Source organism: Mugil cephalus, chromosome 22, assembly GCF_022458985.1.
Source record: "Mugil cephalus isolate CIBA_MC_2020 chromosome 22, CIBA_Mcephalus_1.1, whole genome shotgun sequence".
NCBI lineage: Eukaryota > Metazoa > Chordata > Actinopteri > Mugiliformes > Mugilidae > Mugil > Mugil cephalus.
In genome coordinates this window covers 7,540,996-7,564,834 of record NC_061791.1, presented here as the reverse complement: position 1 = coordinate 7,564,834, position 23,839 = coordinate 7,540,996, and the positions used below count along the sequence as shown (strand labels likewise).

At 42.5% G+C, this 23,839-nt stretch overlaps 1 protein-coding gene across 1 annotated transcript in view; it reads right to left on the bottom strand.

Moving 5' to 3' along the window:
- tmtc2a (transmembrane O-mannosyltransferase targeting cadherins 2a) overlaps positions 1-23,299 on the bottom strand; it is a 62,179-nt gene extending 38,880 nt beyond the window's left edge. Inside the window, exon 1 of the mRNA XM_047575488.1 lies at positions 22,850-23,299. Coding sequence (XP_047431444.1) covers positions 22,850-22,932 — 83 coding nt within the window. The 5' untranslated portion in view covers positions 22,933-23,299. The remainder of the gene's footprint in view (positions 1-22,849) is intronic.
- Positions 23,300-23,839: the final 540 nt, after the last annotated feature.

Sequence of the window (23,839 nt, the reverse complement as noted above, 5' to 3'; positions counted from 1 at the left end):
CAGAAGGGGGGTCTTTTGTATTCAACCACCGTATGTGGGACAGGCAGGCAGGCTGCAGGGCACTCTATTCACAATCCACAAAGTACAGGACGTTTTTTTTTTTTTCTTTTCAATATTCTTTCTTCTTCTCCTTTAAAAATAAAAAAAAAAAAAAATCTGAGGGATTTCCATCCATCTCTGAAAACAGACATTACTGGGCGGGGGTGATGGGGTGAGGTCTTTTTTATTTTTTTTCCCCACCTGTCTACTGCTTTGAGTGGAGAGAAAATTGGCCGTCTTTCAGTGTTTGGGTATGTGTCTTTTCAGTATGCAAATGAGCCACTCCACCGCCTCCCGAGCAGTGATCTCACCACCAGTGATTCGCTTTTTCATGTGCTCCGGCTGCCTGCACAGCTCACCGGGCCTTCATATGGATAGCAGGCATTTTATTATCGCCACGCAGGATGTAAATAATTCTTTCGCTCATAACATGCCAATGAAAAAAACAACAAATTGCATCGAATTTGCACATTCAAACAATACACAGGAACCCCAGCCTGTCAGGATGAGGTCTCCATTCTGCATTTTTTCCCCCAATTTCTATGTTAAAGAGAGCAGAAGAAAATGCGCCCCTCCACGATCGAGTCTCTTTGAGTCACTAATGCCAGCAGGTGCTTCAAGTGTACACATCTAGTACATGCTAGCATCTCTGGCGCAGTTGTTTGGGTCCTGTAATATTCAAACACTTTTATGTAAACGATTCCCTTGTCTATGTTTTTGGTCTGTAGTTAGGAGAAAGGGGATGTGATGTATTTCTATGTACCAGTCAATCCAACTCCAGCAATCAGTCCAGTTATGACGAGGTGACTGATTCAGCAGTCTTTATTTGTTAAACGAATGAATGAATATTGTCTCAGTTCTACATAAATACTAAAGATCTGAGCTTGTCTGCTGCAACGTGTGTGTGCATTATCCAAACGTGTGCACACATATTCACAAAACATTGCACAGATTAAGTAACTATGAACCATTCCCATTGACATCTTACTATACTGGTGCCTGCATTCATTTTAAAATATCAATTCCCAACGAATATAGCAAGAACGAAAAAGTGTCCATTCTGTATTTCAAAGCACAGTACCTGAAACACATGATACAGTGATAATATGTTCCTTTTGAATGGAAATCAATGGCTACATTTATACAGGCACTAGTAGTTTGACGATTGGAATAACACTCCAATCAGAACGAATGTAATGTAATGATTTTAGTCGGAAAAGATTGGCACAATGTTTGGGAATACAGTATATACTGTATATCATGGAATTTACAAACTGACTGAGAAGGTGTTTGCTAATATTACATATTATATAGTAAACTTTTAGTAATGTGTAGATGATGAACATATTAGCACTGACAAACTGGTCATTTCTGTTTCTCAGTGTCATTGAAAACATAGATCCACCTTGGTCATGAATGGGTTCCGTGTTGCCAATAAAGTTGGGAAAAAAAGATTTTTCTTCTGTATTATTTCAGACTGGAACAAGACCTGCTTTTTTTTTTTTTTTTTTTTTTTTTCGATGATTTGGATTCATTTATTCAGCTGCATGAATGTGTACGTGCCATATTGGATGCACGAGGACGGGTCCAAACACTGCCTCCGCTAAAAGCTTGAATCCCCAACCGCATCCTACAAAAAGTTGTTTTCTTAATTGCGCCCTTTTGCAAAGTTCAGTTTACAAGACTTGAGATGACATGTTTGCACGCCGTCTCTCCCACTGTGGTCCAACAGAGTGAACCAACCACTGGCCTGGATGTGTTTGTGACCCTTATTAGAAGGACAACAACATTTAACTGCACTACTTGAGTCTGTTTTTAAATGTTTGGGCCCAGGTCCAGACTGTCTGTCTGTCTGCAGCATGTGCACAGAATGGCCCGCTCCACTATAACAAACATTGCCAGTAAACTGACATCAGTTAACATAATCATGACGGGCTGAATCACAGCCTTTAGTAGCAGAGTGCATCCTCCTGCTGCCTGATGGCAGTAATGAGACAGACGAGCCAATCATCATGAAACAGTTAATGGATAACTGGTCTGGACAGAGTTTCCATGGGTGTCATCGCCTCTTGGTTCTTTTTCCATTTTATTCCATTACGTCTCGCCTTTACCCACTTCGTCGTCTCCATTTATTCCTGTATCTTCGTCTTTGCTTCTTATGCAGTTAAGATTGCCTGGTCTTTTTCGTCCTTTTCCTTTGTCCTTTTTTTATCTTTCCTATCTGCCCCTCGGATCATATCTGCTCCAGCAGTCTGCTTCACCACCAAGCCTTTTACAATACCCCTCGTCTGGCCAAGATCTATTAAATTTCCATCTCCTTGCTGCGCCCTCTGAGTGCTAATTAAACAGGCAGTCATGGAGCTGCAGCAGTCATCCTTATTCACACAATGCTAATCTTGGGCTGGCGCACCGCTGAAGTAAACACACCGCTGATGCTGCTGGCTTTGTGTAGGACTGTCCAGAGTTGATTACAGAGCTGCCATCTTTATAAACTAGCCACGTCTACAATTAATTATTATGTGTTTTCGCATCCATTTTGTCCTGATGCTAAAACCCTGTTTACACTAGTTTGGAAAATGTGAAGATCCCGACACAAGTGCTCTCTCCAATTTTTTCCAGCTAAACACTTGTGTTTAGATTTCATTATTGCCTATGTTACTTTCACTCAGTCAAAGGGCCCCCTGAGGCTTGCTGACAAAGTGAAAAATGTTTCAAGAACTGACGCAAATGTATGTGCTATTCCAATGAAAAGTAATCTGCTGAATGTACATGAATCAGTACGTATTTGCCATATAAAAGACATGTTGTTAAAAGGCTACTACAACATATTGGCAAGTAGTTTTGAGTTATCAGATTGCAATGGCCGTGGTAGGGTCTAAATCAGGTCTAATGTGTATTTAAAGAAATTTATATTTGTGGGTGAAATTTAAATATATATATCAAATGTCCAGTCAACCAAAGATTTTGTGACAACCCTGTGGACTCCCTGTTGAACTACAGGATATCAAGAATCACAGAAGACTTTTCAAGGACAGACTAGGGATGAGGAATAAGGACATCCCGATGGATTGACTGCATGCCACCAAGAAGCAACCGCAGAGGCTGAAAATTCAAGCGAGGCAACACAAAACTGCGAAAACTGTTCCTTTAATGGCCAAAATGAGTCCAAAAGCAATTCAGTCCCACAGACCTCCATGTGTAAACTGCTCAAATTTAGAGCTAACACCCACAGATGGTCTTATTTAAACCCTAAGCCCCCACCAGACCTTTAAAACTGAAGAAGCTACTTAGATGAGTGGCAAAACGTCCAGTCGTCCATATTTTTGAATATATCCTGATCCAGAGGACTGAGAACCTCCACCGACGCAGTCAATGCATGTTACGCTACTTTCTCTCCCTGCACATTTCCTGTCTCATGTAAAGTAACTTGCAGTGTTTCCCTCATGTAAGATATTGCAACTTCGCTCCTACACTGACTTCATTGCTTAGTTATTTGGTTGGCACAGTAGGCCGTGGTTCTGAGTTGTTTGAGTTTGTCAAAAACTGTCACAATGTGCCACAGTACAAAAACAATGAGTGCACCATTGTTTTGGATTCCCTATCAAAAATATCATTCGTTTCTCACAATTGTCGACTTCAGTGTTAGAAAAATGAACTGCCAGACCACCATGAATGGGGAAGACATTAAACCAGTACTAAAACTTGCTGCTTAAACAATTCGTCTACTGATCAGAGATTTTCCAATGCAGTATTTGTGGGTCCTGCTTTTTGATGGTGCTTCTGCTATTACGAAAAAACAATGCTCACTGTCAGTAGTAGGAGAGGGAAAAAATATCGATATGGCAATTTATTGCAATATTTTTTGTTATGATGCAATATCAAGTTTGTATGTGTTAATGTTGATTTTAAAATAAAAGGATGTCTTAGGCCAATTGAAACAACTTCCACACCTCCACCTCTTGTTCTGTAGAAGTGCAATAAATTGGAAATGGATCATTTGGATTGATATTATTATTTTTGACTCAATTTGTCTAATGAATTATCACTGTCATCTGATGTACATGTATACAATGTGTATTTTAAGTTGCATTTAAAAATTTTCGGTGAACTCCATAGAATACTGCAATATGTTGCAATATCATAATATTGCAATAATATATCGTATCGTGTCTCAAGTATTGTGATACGTATCGTATCGTGAAGACTTAGATAAACCCTTAGATAAAAGAAACCAATTTACACCGAGTTTTTCCTGTTTTCTAAGAGTGATGTGCATTGGATGAAGGCTGCTCTCAATAATTGATCTCATCTTCATTTAGATTCAGTCTTACATGGAGCTGGATGAGGGCCAGCGTATCCGTGAGAGTGAGTGCGTATGCGTGGGTGGATGACGGGGTCTGAATCGCCTCTGCGTTAATCCAAAAATAACAGGATTAGAAAGTGATCACAGAGTACACAATTTCAGAGACATGCACGGAGGTCGGGAGTCAACGGCTAATCTCATTAATAGCTGTGTGTTTTGTGTATGTGCATCCAAGACTTGAAGACTTCGGTGCCATTCTGCACGCGCCGCACATGTAATCTATGCAGTACAGTGCCATAATCCTGTGCAGTGTTGTAGTTGGCAGGATAACAATGTTCGGGGCTTTGTTCCCAGCTGACGCCACAAATGGCTCAGGAAAAGAAATCTCATAAATTTCACCTCAATGATCACTGTCGAAGGGGAGTGTGTTGTGCTGCACCGCATGAGGCAGCTGAACACATGGAGATGGGGATGGTGTGGTTTTAATCTGAAGGTAAGCTACCCATCCATCACACTGCGAGCTTGAACAATCATGCGTAACGCCATTATATGGTTGCTGGCCGGACCTGCACGTGATTCATTCACTGATTATCAGCTGCTACACTCCTGCCAGTGTACAGCCACAGCACGATGGCAGGCGATGAGGAGATGGCGGTGAAGATGAAAAACAGAGATGTGGAGGGGCCTTACATATTTTTCCTATTTAAATTGTATCCCCTCTCCCCGCTGTGGCTGTTTAGTTTGTGTATCTGTAGGCTGAAGGGTCAGGAAGTGAGCATTAAGGGCGTGCTCAAACGTCATCGACACCAGCGGCAGAACAATACCCCAACCAGAAGTGGCACAGCTACTTTCCCACACTCCGTCCCACGCCAGCGTCGCACGAATATGGGAGGAGAGGGAAAACTGAATAAACGTCCAGATAGCATTCATAAAACTCAAATCTGTCAAACCGCCAGTGGAATGGCTGTGAATTTTTTATGCTTAGCTTTGCAGAGGCTCTTCCCTTTCTTGACGGAGTCTGACATTAATTTGGCAGGCTTTATGTCCGGCTCAGACGCAATTATTTGCTTCTTTCCCTCATTTGAAATGTGTGAACAGTGATAAAGAGGCGTTCCGCATCGCTGCCCACTGATGGAGGAAAAAGAGGGAAAAAATACCGAGATATTCGTCTGTGTTTATTACTGATACGAAGCTTAATTTGTATTCAAGGTACTACCCTACATTAATTTTTTTTCCCCCCCGCTTCTACTCAGATCTGTCTTTTCATTGATTAAAAATAGCCCATCTTGCAGCTCCCAGCAGTTTTCCCATGGGTGCAGAGAAACCAGTGGGAAACGTGGTGGAATGGAAAGGCCAGTTAAATGACGTAGTTCATATTTACAGTTCACCTTTTATTTGAGGCTCACAAATCTATGTAATGCATGTATATGTTTACTGTGAGGAAATGCTCGTTGATGGAGTGTTTATAGGAAGATTGTTTACTGAATAAAACTTGCTGACTTCCCTGCTTGGGGTACATATACACAAGTTGTACAAACATTTAAAAGAAAAGGAGAGTCTGACTCAGTCTCTTCTGCATTCTAATGAAAACACTAATGTGGAGAACTTAAGTGGTGCCATCAAATCACAAGTTACCTGTACTAAAATGCAAAAGATGAAGAAATGATATTTCTTCACGAAAACCTACAGTTTCAACAGGGGTGGTTCAAAATGCAAAAGCAAAATTTGTGCAAACATGTTAAATCATAAACCTACTGCAGTTTTCTGCACTTACTTCATGAAAATGATTTCTGCCTGATTAGCTTGAGTAGCTAAAGCACTGAAGCGGTTAGCTTAGCATAGCTTAGCTTAGCATAAAACTGGGAACAGGTGCAAATAGTTCAGTTCAAATTCCTTAATATGTTTCTGAAAGCTTACAAATTACCACTTATGTTCATACACAGTAGCGATGGCCGATATGGGCTAAAAAAGTTATCACAATACATTTTGCCATTCGGTCAATAAAGATAAAAATCACAATAAAAATAGTATGATTCCTGTCAGTGTTTTTGACTCAGTCTGTCGGTACATTCTGTCTTGAGATATCTGAGATGAGACCAGTTAGAGTCAAATAAGCTGCTTAACTACCGGTTGTAGTAAGTTGTGACTGATCAAACAAGTCAGAAATGTGAAAACATCCCTTTGGTTCTGTCTTTCCATCTCTCGCTACTGAAACATTTTTTCCCACATTCATGCAATGCTAAAATCAGGGACATTTTTGGGTACAGCTTAACCCGGAAGACGAGATATCCGAAACAGGGACTCTCCCCTTGTCAGGTTACCCTGATGTAACGGAGGTTCTCATTGTACTCCGGCTTGTGGTTATACTTCAGATGGTGGAATAAATTTGTTATGTTACCATCATTAGCCATCATCTATTTTTGCAGACCTTGCAAATTCTTATCGTTGGAATTGTTTTTGGCGGTATATTGTGTACCATAAGTTATCAGCCATTCTTAATACACAGACACACTGGAAATAAATAAATCCACTCTGCTAGCTATCTTTATGCAAAGCTAAGCACCTCCTGTTTCAAGCATATCACCGGGTAACGTAAAGTTACTTTGTACAGTGTGAACAACCCTAACCCTAACCCTTTTCAATTCATGGCAGGTCAATAACTCTAACACTTCCTCTTCCCCCTTCCTATAGCCACCAAGTGTGAACTAAATTGGCTAAACTGTTGTCAGCAAGTGCACAATAGAGTCTTTTGCAGCAAGAGGAATTAGAGGAATTTCAATAACCAAAAATTGATATGTATGCACTTGGCTGTACAACTGACGATATACTGTATTTTCTCAAACAGTGAATCTACCGCTCAAACCGTTGCTTGTTCAGAACTGTCCGATTGTGGTTTTATTAGAGGAAATATGGTAATCCGAAACTGTTTTGGGCGTACTTTTGGTGCATCCTGATGATAAAGGCCCACTGAGGTTAAAGAAATAAGAGACAAAATCTTCAAAGCTTTTCTTTAGCGTGCACCTTTAATACGCTAACTTCACGCCATCACTTCCTGCCATTGTCAAGCAGCACATGATTTCCAGAAGCATCTGTTTCTCTTACTTTAAAGATACTTATGAAAATAATTATAAAAGAAAGTATGTTAATCTTGATGAAAGGATAAATAACAAACATTACATCACAGCTTGGCTTACGTTCAATGAAATATTACAAGTCCAGATAGATTTAATTGTTGCGATCAAATCTATTTAGGGTAGCTACTACTCATCAGTCCAGTCTAGACCCAGCTGTTTTAGTTTCATCACCAACAGGTCCAACAGGTCGACCCATAGCTGATTAAGATAAAGTCTCCTCTACTTCCTCAGTTTGTCGAAGCCAGCTAGTCGGGGCAAACACATTTCTTCCGGGGGCTCCTGGCTTCAAAGACAGAGAGAAACGTCTGAGCTAAACGTCAGGAAGTTTGCTGTCTCTCCTTTGTCAAGCAGTGCACTTGCTTTCATGTCCCTGTGAAGCTGGTTTCCTGATTAGCAGAACCACTAACAAATAGGCCACAGCCCTGGTCGACTCACTGTAGTTAATTTGTGTTGTGCGCTTTAATAGACCGTGACTTGGCTTGAAATGTACACATAAATGAAACAGATTACATTCATGGCTGTTTTATATTCCTTGAATGAACATCAAACATTGTTTTTCTGTTGAATCTTTAATCTTTAGTTGGGGATTTGTTAGGTAGAAACATCGGTGAATGGGCAGTAAATTAAAAGACGGCATACGAGAATTTTTAAAACCTAATGGAAAAAGGAAAAACTATAGGGAATGGATCATGCTAACAACGATTAGATGGCTTATTATTTTGTATTCCTGAAAAAATAGAAATGTGTGATGTTGTTGCACTGGGTGACATTAATATTGGAAAGTATATTTTGTTTTTTTGGGTGAAATTCACACGGTTGTGTGGAGAGGGGTGACTACATGACACTGGAAGTCACTGTTAAGCCTTCTTGAAGTGTCGTGGGCCTAACTAAACATTAGTGAATGGAGGTGCCCACTTGAAAATCCCAACGATGTGCCGCATTCTGCCTACTGCTGTTGGCTAGGCTAGCTAGCTGGTTGGTTTTCAGTTGGACTGGGCTTCTAAATGTGTTTTGCATCGGATCTTGGCACAAGGGATCGTAACATCTTATCCTGTGTAATAATGAATGTGCAACAATGAAAGTGTTAAGTAGTAGTAGATGCTTCTACAAAATGATTTCCAACTGATTAGCTAGAGCCAGGAAGCAGTTAGCTTCTCAACTGTCTTTCGGCTAAGCTTATGAGATTGTTATTAATCATCTGATCTAATTCTTTTCACAAGTTACTCAATATTTCATCCAATAGATTATTTCTGGCCAAAAAAGATGAACCCTGTCATTGAAAGTTCTACTCCCTTCATCTATTTTTCAGCAGATTGATTGCCCACTCTTTATCTAAGTGACTGATTGATCACTTCCCATTAGCTGGCCACACATATTAGAGGTGATCCGACAACAAGGCCACCAGCGCCACCTCAGCTAAAAAGGAGCCCGGGCCCACTGCAATGTTTCCTGAGTGATGGTGTCAATAAAAGGCTGTGATGAATCCTCACTCTCACCGGGGAGGAGGCTATTGGAAATCAATGGCTAATAAAACTAATGCTTTATGCTGCCCAAGAGAGGAAAATACAGCAGACACACTAACGGGAAAGAGTTTGTGGGGATTTAAAGGGGCTGAAGCTCCACAAAAGCTCTGTAATTAATTAAGTTTTTAATGTATAATATTACTGTCCAGTCACCATTTGTTGACACTTAGCTTGTTTAGAGAGATTAAGATTCCTTGTACACTTGAGAGTACTTGTACACAGTAAGCAGAATGATTGCACGTAATCAGATTGAAAAACACTAAAGGTCACGGTTCAGGGAGTTTAACTGTTCAATTCAACAACTTGCAGTTTCTCACCTTCATGAACACGCCAACAACCACCAGGAACTCTTATGAGAAAAGGCATTGCCTTTTTTATCCCTTATATATCAAGATAGGAGCCCTGACTGTGAAATTTATAGCTTTCGAGAAGTCTCACCCAATAAACAAACCATATGCCTACGGTGCAGTTGGTACTGCGCCCAGGAGCACTCACAGTGCAAAACTCATTTAACCGAGCCAATGTCCATGAGTATTGGAAGAGTTTCTCAAATCTTTGGCTTTCCCACACTGCCAACTCTTATCAGTGAAACAGTGGCCAACTTTAACACCGTCCATCCCACCAATGTGTTCCAGCCAGAACAACCTCCGGCATTTTACAAGAAAACAAACGAGCAGCCAATCAGCTCTCAATTCTCTATCAAGCACGGGCTTGACAGTTAATTACAACGTCTGACTATGGACGGGTAATTAGGGCGGCCTCCACGAGTCGCCTGCATCCACAGTGATAAATGCGATGCTTGATTGCAAGCGGACAGAATGCTGTTCCCAGACTTAACCAAACAATACACAAATCATGGCCGCGTACAGGCTGGGGGATATGATTTAAAATGCCAGACAGATGTTGTTGTTGTATCTCAGCTTGCTGCTGCTGATAAAACATTGTTGCATCTACAGGAATTTATGCAGAATTACCCATATTTGCTTGGGCCTTAATTTTCTGCTTTCCATTATCTACTCTTAATATGCAAAATTGAGCCACAAGGTTGAGTTGTTTTTTTGTTTTGTTTTGTTTTGTTTTTTTACTCAAATGCAAAACTACCATTACTGGAAAACCACAAAATGTAATATTCATAGTATAATTATATGTTTCAATTTAAAATTCCAAGTGTGTAAATGAAAGATTTTGGCAAAGTCCAGCAAGGGATGTTTGTGATTATTAAACAAGGCTAATTTTGTTTTCTTTGATAATTATAATTCATGCAACCAAAGCCTCTAAGAAATGATGCGAGGAAGCAATTTGGTTTTTACACCACAAATATGAATACTAATAAAAGACTCCTGAATTTCTAGTTTTGAAATCCTTCATGTAATCAATCCTCTACCTAGCAGATACTTAATACACTGCCCAAGCCAATAACACCCAGAGCAATAGTGGCTGTCATAATGATCAACGATGTTTTTGTGCAGACACTCTATTGCAGCTGGGATGGCTATTGCACCGCTACATGATGACATGGTGTCCTTTTTTAGCTTCAGGTACAGATCCTTTTCCCTAAGCTCTTTAATACATTTTACCTTCTGCTTGTACAATCAATTCCAGCGGCCTACTTCCAAAGAGCTGTGGGTGTTGGCACAGTGACCTACAAAAAAGCTCCATCCACCTAAACTCATCATTATTCCACTCTTTGAATTAAAACAGGGGGCTCCAGCACGGGAGGGACGAACACTGTGACTGGCATTGATTTTTCTCTGCGGGGAATAGACGGATACCGACGGGTCACCAAGAGTCACGGCTCACAAAGGGCTGCCAATGTTCTCGGTTCACTTTTCACCTTGGTCCAGCTGTACGATTTGCACGCACATATGTTCGAATTTAAGCTCACACATGCGGAGCACCAGGTGTGGACACAAAGCATCCACAATGCCCTCTCCAGAGTGGTGCCGGCAAGCTTTAATCGCTGGAATCAAAAGCATGGTAAGCCTTGGCAATGGCCAGCTGAGTTTATTATCAACTGCCAAGAAAGAAGTCCCTTTCCTTGATTCTGCACCAGATATTTGACCCTGGAAACAACTGGAATATGAAGCACTGAACAGGAAGTTTAAGTTTTTTTGGTCCTTGGTGAAGACTAATGAAATGGGGGATATGATAAGTCCATATGTTGAGGAACAAATCTGTTCCATGGAGACAGAACTTCTCTTCAGACCTTGAAAACTGAATCACTTTTGATCCACGATGGAGATTATAATGAGGACAAGTTTAATTGCTGATGACAAATCATGGAGCCAGTGGAGGATCTGAGGGGCGCAGTGCTGCCAAGGGAGCAGCTGGAGAAACAAAGCGGCATTCTGTTTCTGCTCAAAAGCTTTCTGTCTCTGATTAGAAAAAAGAAAAACCCTAACCCTAAATCTCCATTAGAATTTGGTTCATAATCCGATCGCATATTAAAAAAATGCAGCTATTTTGAGAATGTAGGCCATTTGTCCCTATGTACTGGACGTGAAGAATAAAAGTGACAAAAAGCAGAATGTGCATTTTGGGTGCTTTCTGTTTTGAGAGCTTTCAGCGGTCAGATTCACATGCAGCATTCGTAATGGCCAAGTAAGCCTCGCTAATAGACCGTACAGCACTGTATCCAATCCAGAATAGGCCCTCCTTTCTTCTACTGTGACCAGTTGTCACATTCCAGCATTAGCCAGAGAGAAATGGCAGTTAAAGAGGGGTACCACTGGGGCCAACCCAAACCAAATCTGTCTTCTTTTCAAGGACCTGAGCTAATTATCTAAGATCTTTTCAAATTCTGATCTGTGATCTGTTGAACACGGCTGGTACAACACCACCATTTGCCTGAGCTCAACTTTAACATTGGAACCAATGAAGTCATCCCAAAAGTTCAAACCCCATCCATTTGACCCTTAACTTCTGACGAAAGTTGACTAAAGTGGTTCAGAGGTACTCCGGCTAGAGCCTTGTTTTTATTTGGCTCAAAAACGCCAATCAGCGCAAATTCTATCAAGTCCCCATGTGCGACCGCAAATCATTACAGTCTATGAATTCCGACACCAACAAAATCCATGTGCATAAAAAAATGTCAAATCCACTTTCCTGCAGGAGGTTTAATATGATCCAAGTTTGACAAACTATCAGCAGGAGTTCGAAAATATATAGCCTTGTTTAAATGCTGCAGGAACCTCCATTATAAAACCATAAAACGCGTCATAAAAATACCATATTCCCCACTGAGATGGACTGGAGGGACACGCAGACATTATGTCATGGTACCGCATGATGACATGAGTATGGACGACCGGGTTACAAGCAATTGTAGCCAAGTTGGTCCTTTTGTTATTCAAGAGAATGAAGATATAGGAGAAGTAGGAGCTGACGGAAAGAAATCGAACACTTCCTTCTTGTTACCATATCCAAAAAGAACTGACTGGCTTAGAACTTAGAGAAAAGGGTAGACATCCAGTTAGCTAAGTCAACATAACGCTTATTAATTTTCACATTTTACATATGTAATTTGTACAAAAACAAATGTGTTGCTGTTTTCCGAATGGCAACCTCCACAGTTAAAAAATTAAAGCACAATTAGAGCAAGTACAGCTCCCCCTGGTGACTGGCTGCAGTATAGGCCTTAAGCTCCACCTCTTCCATGTTAGTGGATGGGACGTGGGACAAACTAAAACTCTATGTTGTCCGTGTCCCTAGAAAAATAACATCAGTTCGGTTAATGCAAACACGTGGGTATTCATATTTATTTATTTAGTTATTTAAATAGCCCAACATTAAAGGAGAATTAACCATCTAAGGTTTAAGGGCATCACCCGCCCACCTCCGATCCACTCATGATCCATCTTCTTGTTAATTGGATTCAGGCAATGCCAATACAGCTGCAAGTTTTAAAGTTGTTCTTCAAGAAAACTATGGGGAACATCACATGTTTTTTCATTGTCTTCAAGTATTTCCAGGCTAGGACCAATTGTCAGACAAACAAGCATATTTCCAAAATATCAATCTTTACCTTTGACTCCTCGACAGCTGCTAAACACACCAGGAAAGCATCTCATTGCATAACAAAAGATCGCATGTGTGCAACCGGGTGAAAAACGGGTCACGACCCGGACAAACATCTTTCCCGTCTCCTGCAGGGATGTCACATGTTTCTTTGTGCTGATAATGCCGTGAGTGGCTGCTGCTGCTGGTTACGGAGGGAAAACCCAGGAAAGGAGTAGAGAGTAAATTGCCGTTGTCAGCCACCTCGGTTGTGGATTGACTGGATGTGGTATCACAGTAATGAGCGAGCCTTGGAGGGGGGAGAAGACTGTGTGCATCTTTAGATGAAATCCAGCTAGTGTGGCGGATGAGCTGGCACCGTCACACTCTGCGGTGATCTCTAATCTCCGACTTCTCGCCATGTGTACACAGCAGTGATACCAATCTACAACTGGACGGCGCCTTAGGATGTTTCCTTAGCTCGCATTCACATGAAAAAGAATGACTGAATGTCTGGGATACAGATTTTTTATTTATTTTTCCTTAGGCAGGGCAGCAACCAGTCATGGTATCGACATATTCCAAATTCCCTGCTGCTCCGTCATATCAAAGTGAAAACACATCACAGACCTCATACAAACTGATCGTGGGCTTATCAAAAGCACCATGCATAATTCAGAGGTCTGCATACAGTTTCCATATTAAAAGATGAAAATGGTGAATTCAAACTATGAAGATTCCCTCCAAAATACATCAAAAATAAATTACAGCTCATCGCGACAGAGCTATAACTTTGCAGTCACTGATCCATAAACATGAAAATTACATTCTGAAGAAAGATAAGTAAGTGGTCGGTTAATGTCAAACACAACCATTATCAAATGCAGGTTGGATGAGTGTACATGGATATAAGCAGGTATAAACAGATATAAGTCAGTTCCCCTCCGTGAGATTGGATGAGCAGGCTATTGAACCGCTGTTTCAAAGGTCAGTGCATCAAATTGGGAAGATTGGCTTGAATGTTTCCTGACCTTGGCTGGGTAATTAAGGAGGATACTTAACTTGAAGGATGATATGCTGCATTGTTCTAAACGCAGAATAACGACTTTCCAACCGATCCAGACCCGAGTGACTTTCGATTGGGCAGAAAATGCTCATAAAACCAAAACACTGTGGCTAAACGACGAAGCAGGAGATTACAAATGTGCTCTGCACTCTTCTTGAATAAAGGAGTATTTTTAGCCACAATGGCCTTACACTCCTCTTAATAATGCAGATTGTGTCATCACTCCTCCAAATAGCCTTCCATTGTACCGCAAAGAGAAAACCTCTAAACAACGCGGCTGTGCCCAGACGTCCACGCTTCCTCTATCTATATTTTCTAGTGTTGTTCTCCGCTTTTAGGCGCTTATCAGGAGGAAACAGGAAAAGGAGAAAGGCTATCTTCCTCTGCAGTGTAAATCAAGTGGATGTGAGTGAAATATGAACACGGTATACTCCCTCTAAACTAAAAGTGTGACCATGATTTGGACAGATGACAAGCCAAATAAAAAAAAAAAAAATCCATCAGCTCATCATGACCTCCCACAATCTCTGCATTATAAAATCTCGGGTAACATGCTACAAAACCAAGCTCTAGAACTGCATCTATGACTAAAAGTAGCAAATCCCTGCAGCCTTCACACCAACCCTCTCACTCTGCCCCTCTCAGGTTTTTATGAGGTGAGAATCACAGACTGATTTCCCCCACCACACACACACAAACACTCTGCATTTGGCCCTGTTCTGACCCAGAAAGCCTTATGCATATTAGTATGGTTTACTACCTGGAGTAGCCATGTGTGAAGACGGGTTCAGAGCCAAGGCTGCCTAGCTAATGAATCTCTATTGGTTTTGTGAAGCGTTCCGCACTTATTATTGTAATTAAGCCACAGAGTGTCTTGAAAACACACGCTGAGATGACGGGGGAGTTTCACCACAGCTTGCGTTGCATTTTTAATGCGTCATTTTCTAGGTACTTGGCATTATTAAAACACAATTTTCCTCACTATCAACTTAGCTTAAATCTTGGAGTTGTGGCAGGAAAAAAAAAATAAAAAATCAGGCAATAATAGCAGATGGATTAAAATGTTAGCAGGGTTTATAGTTTATATCTGCAAAAATTCTAAGTAGCCAAAGAGGGTTTCATGTTTTTATTGACAAAAATATCATTAGTGTACGCAAGACCGGAGAAACCATTTGATTTTATGGAGCATGTCATTTGGCAAGACTTTTGGCAACTGTAATATTACATTAGCCTACTTACAGTTGTGCAAGTAGGCAAAAACAGAAGTACAGCTCACGTTAGACATTCCCTCTTCGACTCAAATCCTCTCACCTACCACTATTATCAGTTTATTGCCTGATAGTAAAGAAAAACTCACAGAAAGCTGGGCCTGATCCATCAGTCTGATCATTTCCAACTAACTTCACCAACACCGCAGGAAGGCTGCCGGTGGTCAGTCCACAACAGATCCCTTCAGATACTCAGAAAACGCCTGGTGAATTTCACACTCACTGTTCCTTGTTGCTGCGTCGTAAAACATGAGCGCTTTGTCAAGCGTAGCAAAAGAAACATGTTTGATTTTCTGTTCTGACAGCTGTTCTGGACTACAAAGACAAAAATCCCTGCAGTCACCGAAAGACGACACTCAACGGCTATTGATTACAGAAGGTAGAAAGGATCATCGCGTGATCCCCAGCTCGGTTTTGGTTTCGTATTACGCCCCAACTGCTCTAAGTTGTTTCAGAAGTTCACCTTGTAGTTTAAATGGGGAAGGTGGACGCCAGTTTGGAAGTGTAATCCAATGCCACAAAAAAAAGCGCTTTGCTATCAAAGTGACTTTAGTGCGCTGTGGTAGGAATTCAACCCAACCCTGCTGAACACAGTTATGAAGGGTCTCAGTTAAAGAAGAGCGGAATGATTGAGAGAAATTTGCGAGTCTACGTTTTCGCCACTTTATCTGTGGTTCTGAGGGTTTCATGCTCCCCAACCCAGCACGGGTGTTACATGACAAATCTGTGACTTTGGTATGTGCGTCTCACAGAGAGCTGGCAGACGAGTAAGCCTGGCTGTCCTTGGATACCGCTGTTGTCGGAGCCACATATGGAGTGTGTACAGTCAGGGTCGTGGGACTGAGGTTTGGCCGTGATGTCTTGGCAGACTGGGCGGGGCGACTGCGGCCTGCGGAGCGCTGGGGCCAGCCAAGGGTTAGCAGCAGCCTCTGCAAGCCTCGTGCATCGCAGGGATCCAATGGGACAAACAACTACAAAATAAAATCGATCTCTAAGTTGTGTACGAGTGGATGATCTAGAGGCAAGAGTGGTTGAAGTATTATTAATTATGTAGCATGCTAGCTTCAGAGCACTGAGACATCCCCTAGGGCAGTGGTCTTTAATGTTTTTCAGACCAAGGACCCCAAAACCGATCGAGAGATTAAGTAGGAACCCCCTACCTACTATATGTATTCTATATTAAACTTGGCCTTGTGCTATTTATAAATGTACATTATTATAATTTTGATTTAATATTAAAAATGTCTAATCAATCAAAGATTTTGCGAACTCCCTGCAGTGCTTGCGTGGGCCCCCTGCTGAAGACCTACACCCTAGGGCTTTCAAGCCAGTTGATCAATCATTCAGTTATTTTCCTGAAAAAAATTATTAATTTATTCAATACAATTCCATAAAATGCAGATCATTGGAGATATACACCAATCTGGCACAACATCACGACCACCTTCCTGATATTGTGTAGGTCTCTCTTGTGCCTACAAAACAGTAGCGACTCATCAGAGAATGGACATGGGTCTTCTGGGGGTGTCCTGTGGTGTCTGGCAATGCAGTGTTGGCAGGGCCTTTGGGTCCTATGGGTTGAGGGGATGGGCCTCTGTGGATCATCCCACAGATACTAGATCAATTTGGGATCTAGTGAATTTGGAGGCCCAGTTTTTCATGTTTTCTGAGTTGTTCCTATACTGTGGTCCAAAAGTTGACCCTGCATCACTTTAGAGGGTTTTCAATATTTCACAAACTAACAAAAGACACCCAACACCATGGACACTGAGTTTAAGGAAACCTTAAGTTAACCTTTTGTTAAAGTCAGACATTAATGTTGGCAGACCTTACCAAATAAAAAGCACATAAAGCAGATTTAGTTCATTGTGACATCCGTTCATTACAAAGAACAATCCAGGCGAGTGGCTCTGTTTGCCAGAAGACTGCTCATCCGAGCGTAACAAGATGAGCTATAACATTTCATCTTATGCCTTCAGCACAGCTTCTTTCCTTAAACGTTGCGCTGGACACCGCCAGTAAGAATTCCCTTAGTCACCCCATTCAACATACTAGGTTCCTCAAGCCTTCATTTGCGGCCGAGGAATTGACCACTAAGTGCTTTCTTTGTCTAAATCTGCTAGCAATCAATAGGACTTTTTGGTCCCGCCTTCCTTTTGTTTTAATGATAGTCGGATCCATCCAACCTCAAATCTAAGGCGACCACAGACTGCAAAAACAAGACATCAATAGCAACACTTTCTGAGAAGTAAAAACACATGTTAAATTTAGAGGGATGTTGCACATGACAGTGACACATAACCAGGAATGCTTTGTTCACCACTTTTCGTGAGGTCTGCCCGTTTCTCCCCGAGAACCCACAATCCTTTATGAACGCAAATCTGGTTAAAAAGCCTCTCGCCACAAAACCCTCTCAAATTACAGTTCATAAACACTTTTTTCATCACTTACCCTCGCCACGCTGTTCACCTCACTCCTGTCTCCAGGCGGTTTAAAATGCTTACGGTGGAAACTCCTCCTGACACATTCTTTCTCGCTCAGGCTTTACCGCACGCAGTTCAGTCAAAGGGATTCTGCTCACTCATTTCATTAGCCTACTTCTTCACTCAATATTTATCTGCTCCGAGCACACACTGTAACTTAAACAGCCCGAACACAACTAGGGCATATGTTTAGGATAATTATTCCACTAGAGGCACAGGGCCTTCCTGGTAGCATTTACTACAGGGGCCTGAAACTGATCACACTGAGCCTTGGGTGAGCCAACCCGTAACAGATAATGATTATGAGCCATTATAAAAAACAGACACATGGAGCATCTTATACATTTTTGTTCAAATGCAAGCAGTCATGCACAAACCAACATGAGTACATTGTTGAATATCTTCCATTATTGTTATCGGCTGCCTCTGCTGGCTGACTATCCCTGCAATTTTGGAGTGTGAGAAACTTGGTGTCATGGTCAATAATCTGCGTTGTTGTCACTTTACTGGTAGTGGAAAAGATTGAAAAGAAAAAAGGATTAGCCTATTGTGTAAATCTGTTTCTAATTTCTGAAAACCCCAATACATAGGGGACTAGAGCTTGGCTTGTTTCCCATCTTTCCAAGAGTTGCATAGAGGTTTCCTTTCAGCAAGACAGTTGTGTCTTTAGTTTGTTGGCAACCCAATGGAAGCCCAAAAGACAGGACTTGCATTAACTTGCATTAACTTCATTTTGTTTGGAAGTGATGCGCTACCACGCTAATCTGGAATTATCATCTGAGATAATGAGCTGAAGACGGGGGTTATTAAGGGTAACTTGGGTTCTATGATTTCACCATCTCACCATGAAGAATGACATAGAACCAAGCAACAAAGTTGAGAAGAAGGATGGCTGTCTAAAAAAGCAATAGTGATGACACACACAGATTACCACTAATGTGAATTCTTCTCATAGAACAGCTCTGAAAAAAGGAAGGGATAGTACATTACGCGCGTATATCGACAATGTTTGTGCAGATGTTTTCAAGACTAGAAGAGTAAAGGTCCTAGCAGACACGGAACAACGTTAGCATTCACAGCGAATGTAAATATGTTCACTCACCTTTTAGCTCCATTTTTAGTCTCCGGAAGAAAGTATCTGACTTTTTAGTAACATGCTAGATAAGACATATAAGACAGATATATTTCTTTATTTTTGCCCCTGCACATTTAAAGAAAGCCTATTGAGTCTAGGTGATATCCCATGTATGTTGTATGTATATATGTTTATGTCAGGTATGTTCATTTTTACGGCAGTTGTACAGCCACCCTACTGTTGCACAATGAATATTTGAACTTGCATTATTTGAATAGCCCAATATTGAATTCAAAATGATAATAATCATGTATATTTATAAATAGCACTAGGCCATATAGTAGGTAGGGGGACCCTACTTAATGTCACCATCAGTTTGGGGGTCCGTGGCCTGAAAAACATTGAAGACTCCTGAGACAAGAGATGCAGTGAATTCAATCAGTTTAAAGCAGGAGGGCAATTTTCGTGGTCATTTCTGTGCTACCTGCTTCTATTCTGTATTCATCATAAAAAGTAATTGCATACCTCAGGTTACTTCCATAAACTTTGCCTTGTAACTGCTCCAAAATTGCAAAATGTTGCATATTTAAAGCTGCTGTACTCAAAATTTGTGTTTTTATTTTATTATTCTGGCTTTATTTGCATTCAAACTGACTGTTTTTTCTCAGTTGTTCGGCTTTTCTATGTCGTTAACAGCTGCAGACAGCTCTTGCTTTCAGCCGGAGCTAAGTCGGACCTAAGTCGGACCTCGGAGTAATTAGTGAACATTCCTGACCCTTATTAAGAGTGAGCGTACTTCATCACAGTGTCCACATACAAATTTGCACGTGTAGCAAATGAACAAATGACCAAAACGAGGAAGCAGGACAGGCTTTTGTGGATTTCAATCTGTGTTGTCTTTGGAGGAACACCCAACAATATTGGTTTAATTTATACGCGTCCCAGTGTGCCTAGCAATGTGTGCACCATTAACATATATAAAAGGAAACTATTAGCACATCAATTCAAAGGCGCTGTGGTTTGAACTATGATGAAAGGGCGCTTCTTAAAGACGGTCCCATGCTGATGCATTTATTGGTCGACCTCAGAAACCGAGCTAGAAAAGAAACAGATGCCGAAACCAACAGACTTCTTACTTCATTGTGGCGCTTCTCCCGAGTCACTACTCTGTGTCACCTCTGTTACTGGTTTGGGATACTTAATTGTAGAAATCCTTGAATGGGATCTTCAGTTTTGGCAGTGGGAACATTAACCATAAAGTGTCAGATATTGAACTCCCATCCACACCAACCGTTCCTGACGCAACCAAGAGAAGATGTCTTCACTTCAGTCCCTTGGGGAACCATAATGCATTTCTAAGCAAAAACCGGAAAGTCGCTTATGACGCATTTCATTTCACAGCCTTGCCGCCTTTATCTCGTCATCTCTAAGAATCCATTCATCCGCTGGGTCCATTCGTCATAAGGTGTAGTTGCAAAAACCAATATCATTAACATGTCAGAACCGAGCGGAGCCTCATTTGTCAACCTGTCAAAAGCTTCGATGATGGGTATTCAAAGACGAGTTCAGAGGTTACGGTAAATGTATTTTCCGATCTATGAACGCCGCTCGCAGGCAATCAATCTAGCCACAAACATATCAGCGCTGTGATGTCTTCTGTAAAATATGATAATAAGCCTGCCCTTACATCTGGCTAAAACAGGGAAAAAGTCAGACTACAGAGCAGCAGCAGATCACGTCTTCAATTTTCCCCCGAATCAAAAAAAAAAATAAAAAATTGAAAGGGCTGGCTCTAGTCCTCGCTGAGCTCCCGTAAAACTTTGCGTTTCACACGCAGAGGCTCCTCATTGGGATTACCGCCGGCCCAGAGAGCGCTTGGCCAGCCTCTGAGCTATGCCCAGGAAAAACACTTGACATGATTGAAAAAACAGAGCGCGGCCCAGAACATCCCCACAACCCCGAGCGCCTGGATAATACAGAAGACCTATCAGCTCCGCCATCTCGTCTAGGATGTGGGGAACTGCATGTGACATGTAATGAGAATTTGATTATAGAGCGAGGGGAAAGATAAGATCGTCTCACAGCCCGGGTCAAATGAAGAAAAACTAGCTGGTGTACACCCTGGTCAGCGCTGTTAGACATCTCCAGAGGAGAAGTTCGACACCCCTCCGCTTCAATCTTTCTCTTGCCTTAACCTTTCGCCCATAACTCTCTTCTAATTCCCGAGGGATGAGAGTGGGAGCACACGACTCTTGACCCCGAGAGAGGACGCCGTTTGATGAACGAGCAGGGAAGGTCAGACCTCTGATTGCTATTCAGCCTCCTCCACGTGAGAGCGCTGGGCCAAAACGCCAGCGTCCGTCCCCGAGAGCGTAAATCAAGCCGGTGACTTTGATAGATACGCGGTGTCGGGCGGACAGCGAACTTTCACTGAGGGGATGGAGTGCGAGCATAGGCCGAGGCGGGCAGGAGGGGTAAGGGGGTCATCTGTCACCAGCTGGCTTCCTGACAACCTCACAGTGTCGTGCAGACGTCGCTGACGGATGCGTGACCTCCCCTGGGCCGCTGTGCGCCGGGGCGTGATGTAACTTAAGACAACACACGGAGCTCATTTCTGCCGCTGCTCTCCACGTCTCCTACTCATAGTTCTTCACAGCCGCACACGCTCCGTCTTAGTGACACGAACGCACACACAAAGCAGCCGCGGATGGTGGTGAAAAGCAAAGCGCTGGGTGGGGTGGGGTGGAGAGGGAGTGATATTTGACCTTTAAGAGGTGTCAGCAGATGCTAAGCAGACAGCGACCCCTGACTGAGCTAAAACAAGAGAGGCAACCTGTTCACTGTCTGTTCATGCGTCTGATCCGCGGAGAAATCTGGATTTGAAGACAAATTATTATCGGTTTTGACAGAGCGAAAAAGTTTTGCCCGTGTATGGCGCATCGTCAGGGTCAATAAAAAACTCGCTGTCAAGATGTGCTTATTCTCAAAACCACATATGTATTTGTCCTCCTTTCCCCCCCTCTCTTTTGCACATGACTTGTGTCATCTAATTTCATCAGGGTTTTTCCTCCTTTCTGGCTCACAACCTCTCATCACCAGTTAGGCCTCAGCGTGACGTGTATTTTGTTTTTTCTTCAAATATTATTTTACTTCAAAGATGGATATGATCATTGTATCCTGAACATTCGAGCAAAGTAAACAATCTGAGACCTCCAGTTTCCAACACTGAAAACTGAAAACCTTTAGGCTTGTTGCAGACTGAATAATTAACTGATTAACAGCTAAAATAAAGAGTAGATGTCCCAATAATGTCACAGTCCCTGATGCCACATCTCTTTTGCACTGACTAAAGTGTCCTTTAATTCTAGAGCAGGTGTATCTCAGGTGGGCCCTGCACAGCGTGAGCGTGTTTGCCGCGTTTGTTCAGCTGTTTGCGAAATTACTCCCGCTTTAAACTGGAATTATTCCCCTGGGGGCGCAGCATTGTCGGAACGAGCGCTTCATCAACACAAAGAGCATCCGAGGCGCTCCGTGCGCGCACAGCGGGAGACGGGGCCGAGGGTGCTCTCACTTCACAACTTTACACTTCGCCCCTTTTGTTCTCGCGGGCTGCCGTCCGTGGAAACGTCCGTGTGGACTTTCAATCCTAAGAAATATGAAGGCTGTTTGTTTTTATGTGCGTGTCTCAGACGTTTGGGGGCGTGTGTTTGTGTGAAGTGCGGGGGAAGCACATGTTCCGAGAATTGTAATTTTGGATTGCAGTAAACTGCCATCTTCTCCTCTCTCTCTGACTTAAGAGCATATAAGGAGTGATTTATTGCGGGCTACAAAGAAAAACACATGCAAGGAAAGCGGGCAGGCAGGCGCAACCCCCCTCCTCCTCCGCTTCCGTGCCGAGGTAACGAGACGAGATGACAAGTGGAGCAGCGGAGGGTGATGTCGTTGGCGGCGGCGCAACCTACCTGTCATCGTAGCAGAAATCCGCGTCCAGCGTGTTCAGATAGAGACCCACAGCCACGGCGGTGCACACCAGCTCCGTGATCATCTCTCAAAACCAACGTGGGAGAGGATCCTGGATAGAAATGACTGGAATCAGGTCCCCTCCTCTCTTTCTCTCTCTGTAAGTCTCTGTGTTATTGTGCTCCCAATTCAGCCGCTCGGCAGCACGGCTCTCCAGACAACGCAGGGCATTTCGCATGTCACGCAAAGTGTGTCAAAGTTTGCCATATTCCCCCTAACCCGCTGTGTTGGGAGACGGACGGGGGCTGCCGGAGTGGGGGTTAATCTGCCGCCTGGGCTGCCTCGGAGTCGTGCGCATTTCGGTGGTGGTGGTGGTGCTGCTGCTGCTGCTGCTGAAGCTGCGGCGTCCTCGGCGTGCGCATCTCTCTGCCTTGGCACCGGAGAGAGCGGAGCGGGGAGACGCATGTGGTTTTCAGGGAGGCGGAGCATGCGCAGTGGGCTCTGCGCCGGAGAGAGAAGGTGGAGATGGAGGGAAGTGGGGGATCCGCGGTACGGCTTTATGCATTGCTGGTCGAATCTGAATCAATTATAAACAGGAAGTCAGGCCTAAAATTATATGTGTAGTATAACAAGGGCGTATTTAACAGCGGGTAGTTCATTAATTTAAATTAGAATCAACTAAAAACAGTTTATCTGTGCATTTGTGTGTAAATAACACACAAAACACACGTGTCTATCATATTTGTACAGCATCCCTCTTCACTATATATGTTCCGAGTTTTAAAGTAGGCCCATATCATGCCTCATAAAACAGGTCCGCTTGATTTGTGGACCTGTTTAAAATTTAAGAACTGGGGATTCACGTTCTGCCTTCAAATTAAAAACATTGACTCATTTGCCATCTCTGCTGAGTATGGCAGGCGTACATTTGGGCATCAGTTTGGAAAACGTGCAGCCTGGTCCTGCTGACTACCAGCTGGACCAACGCCTGT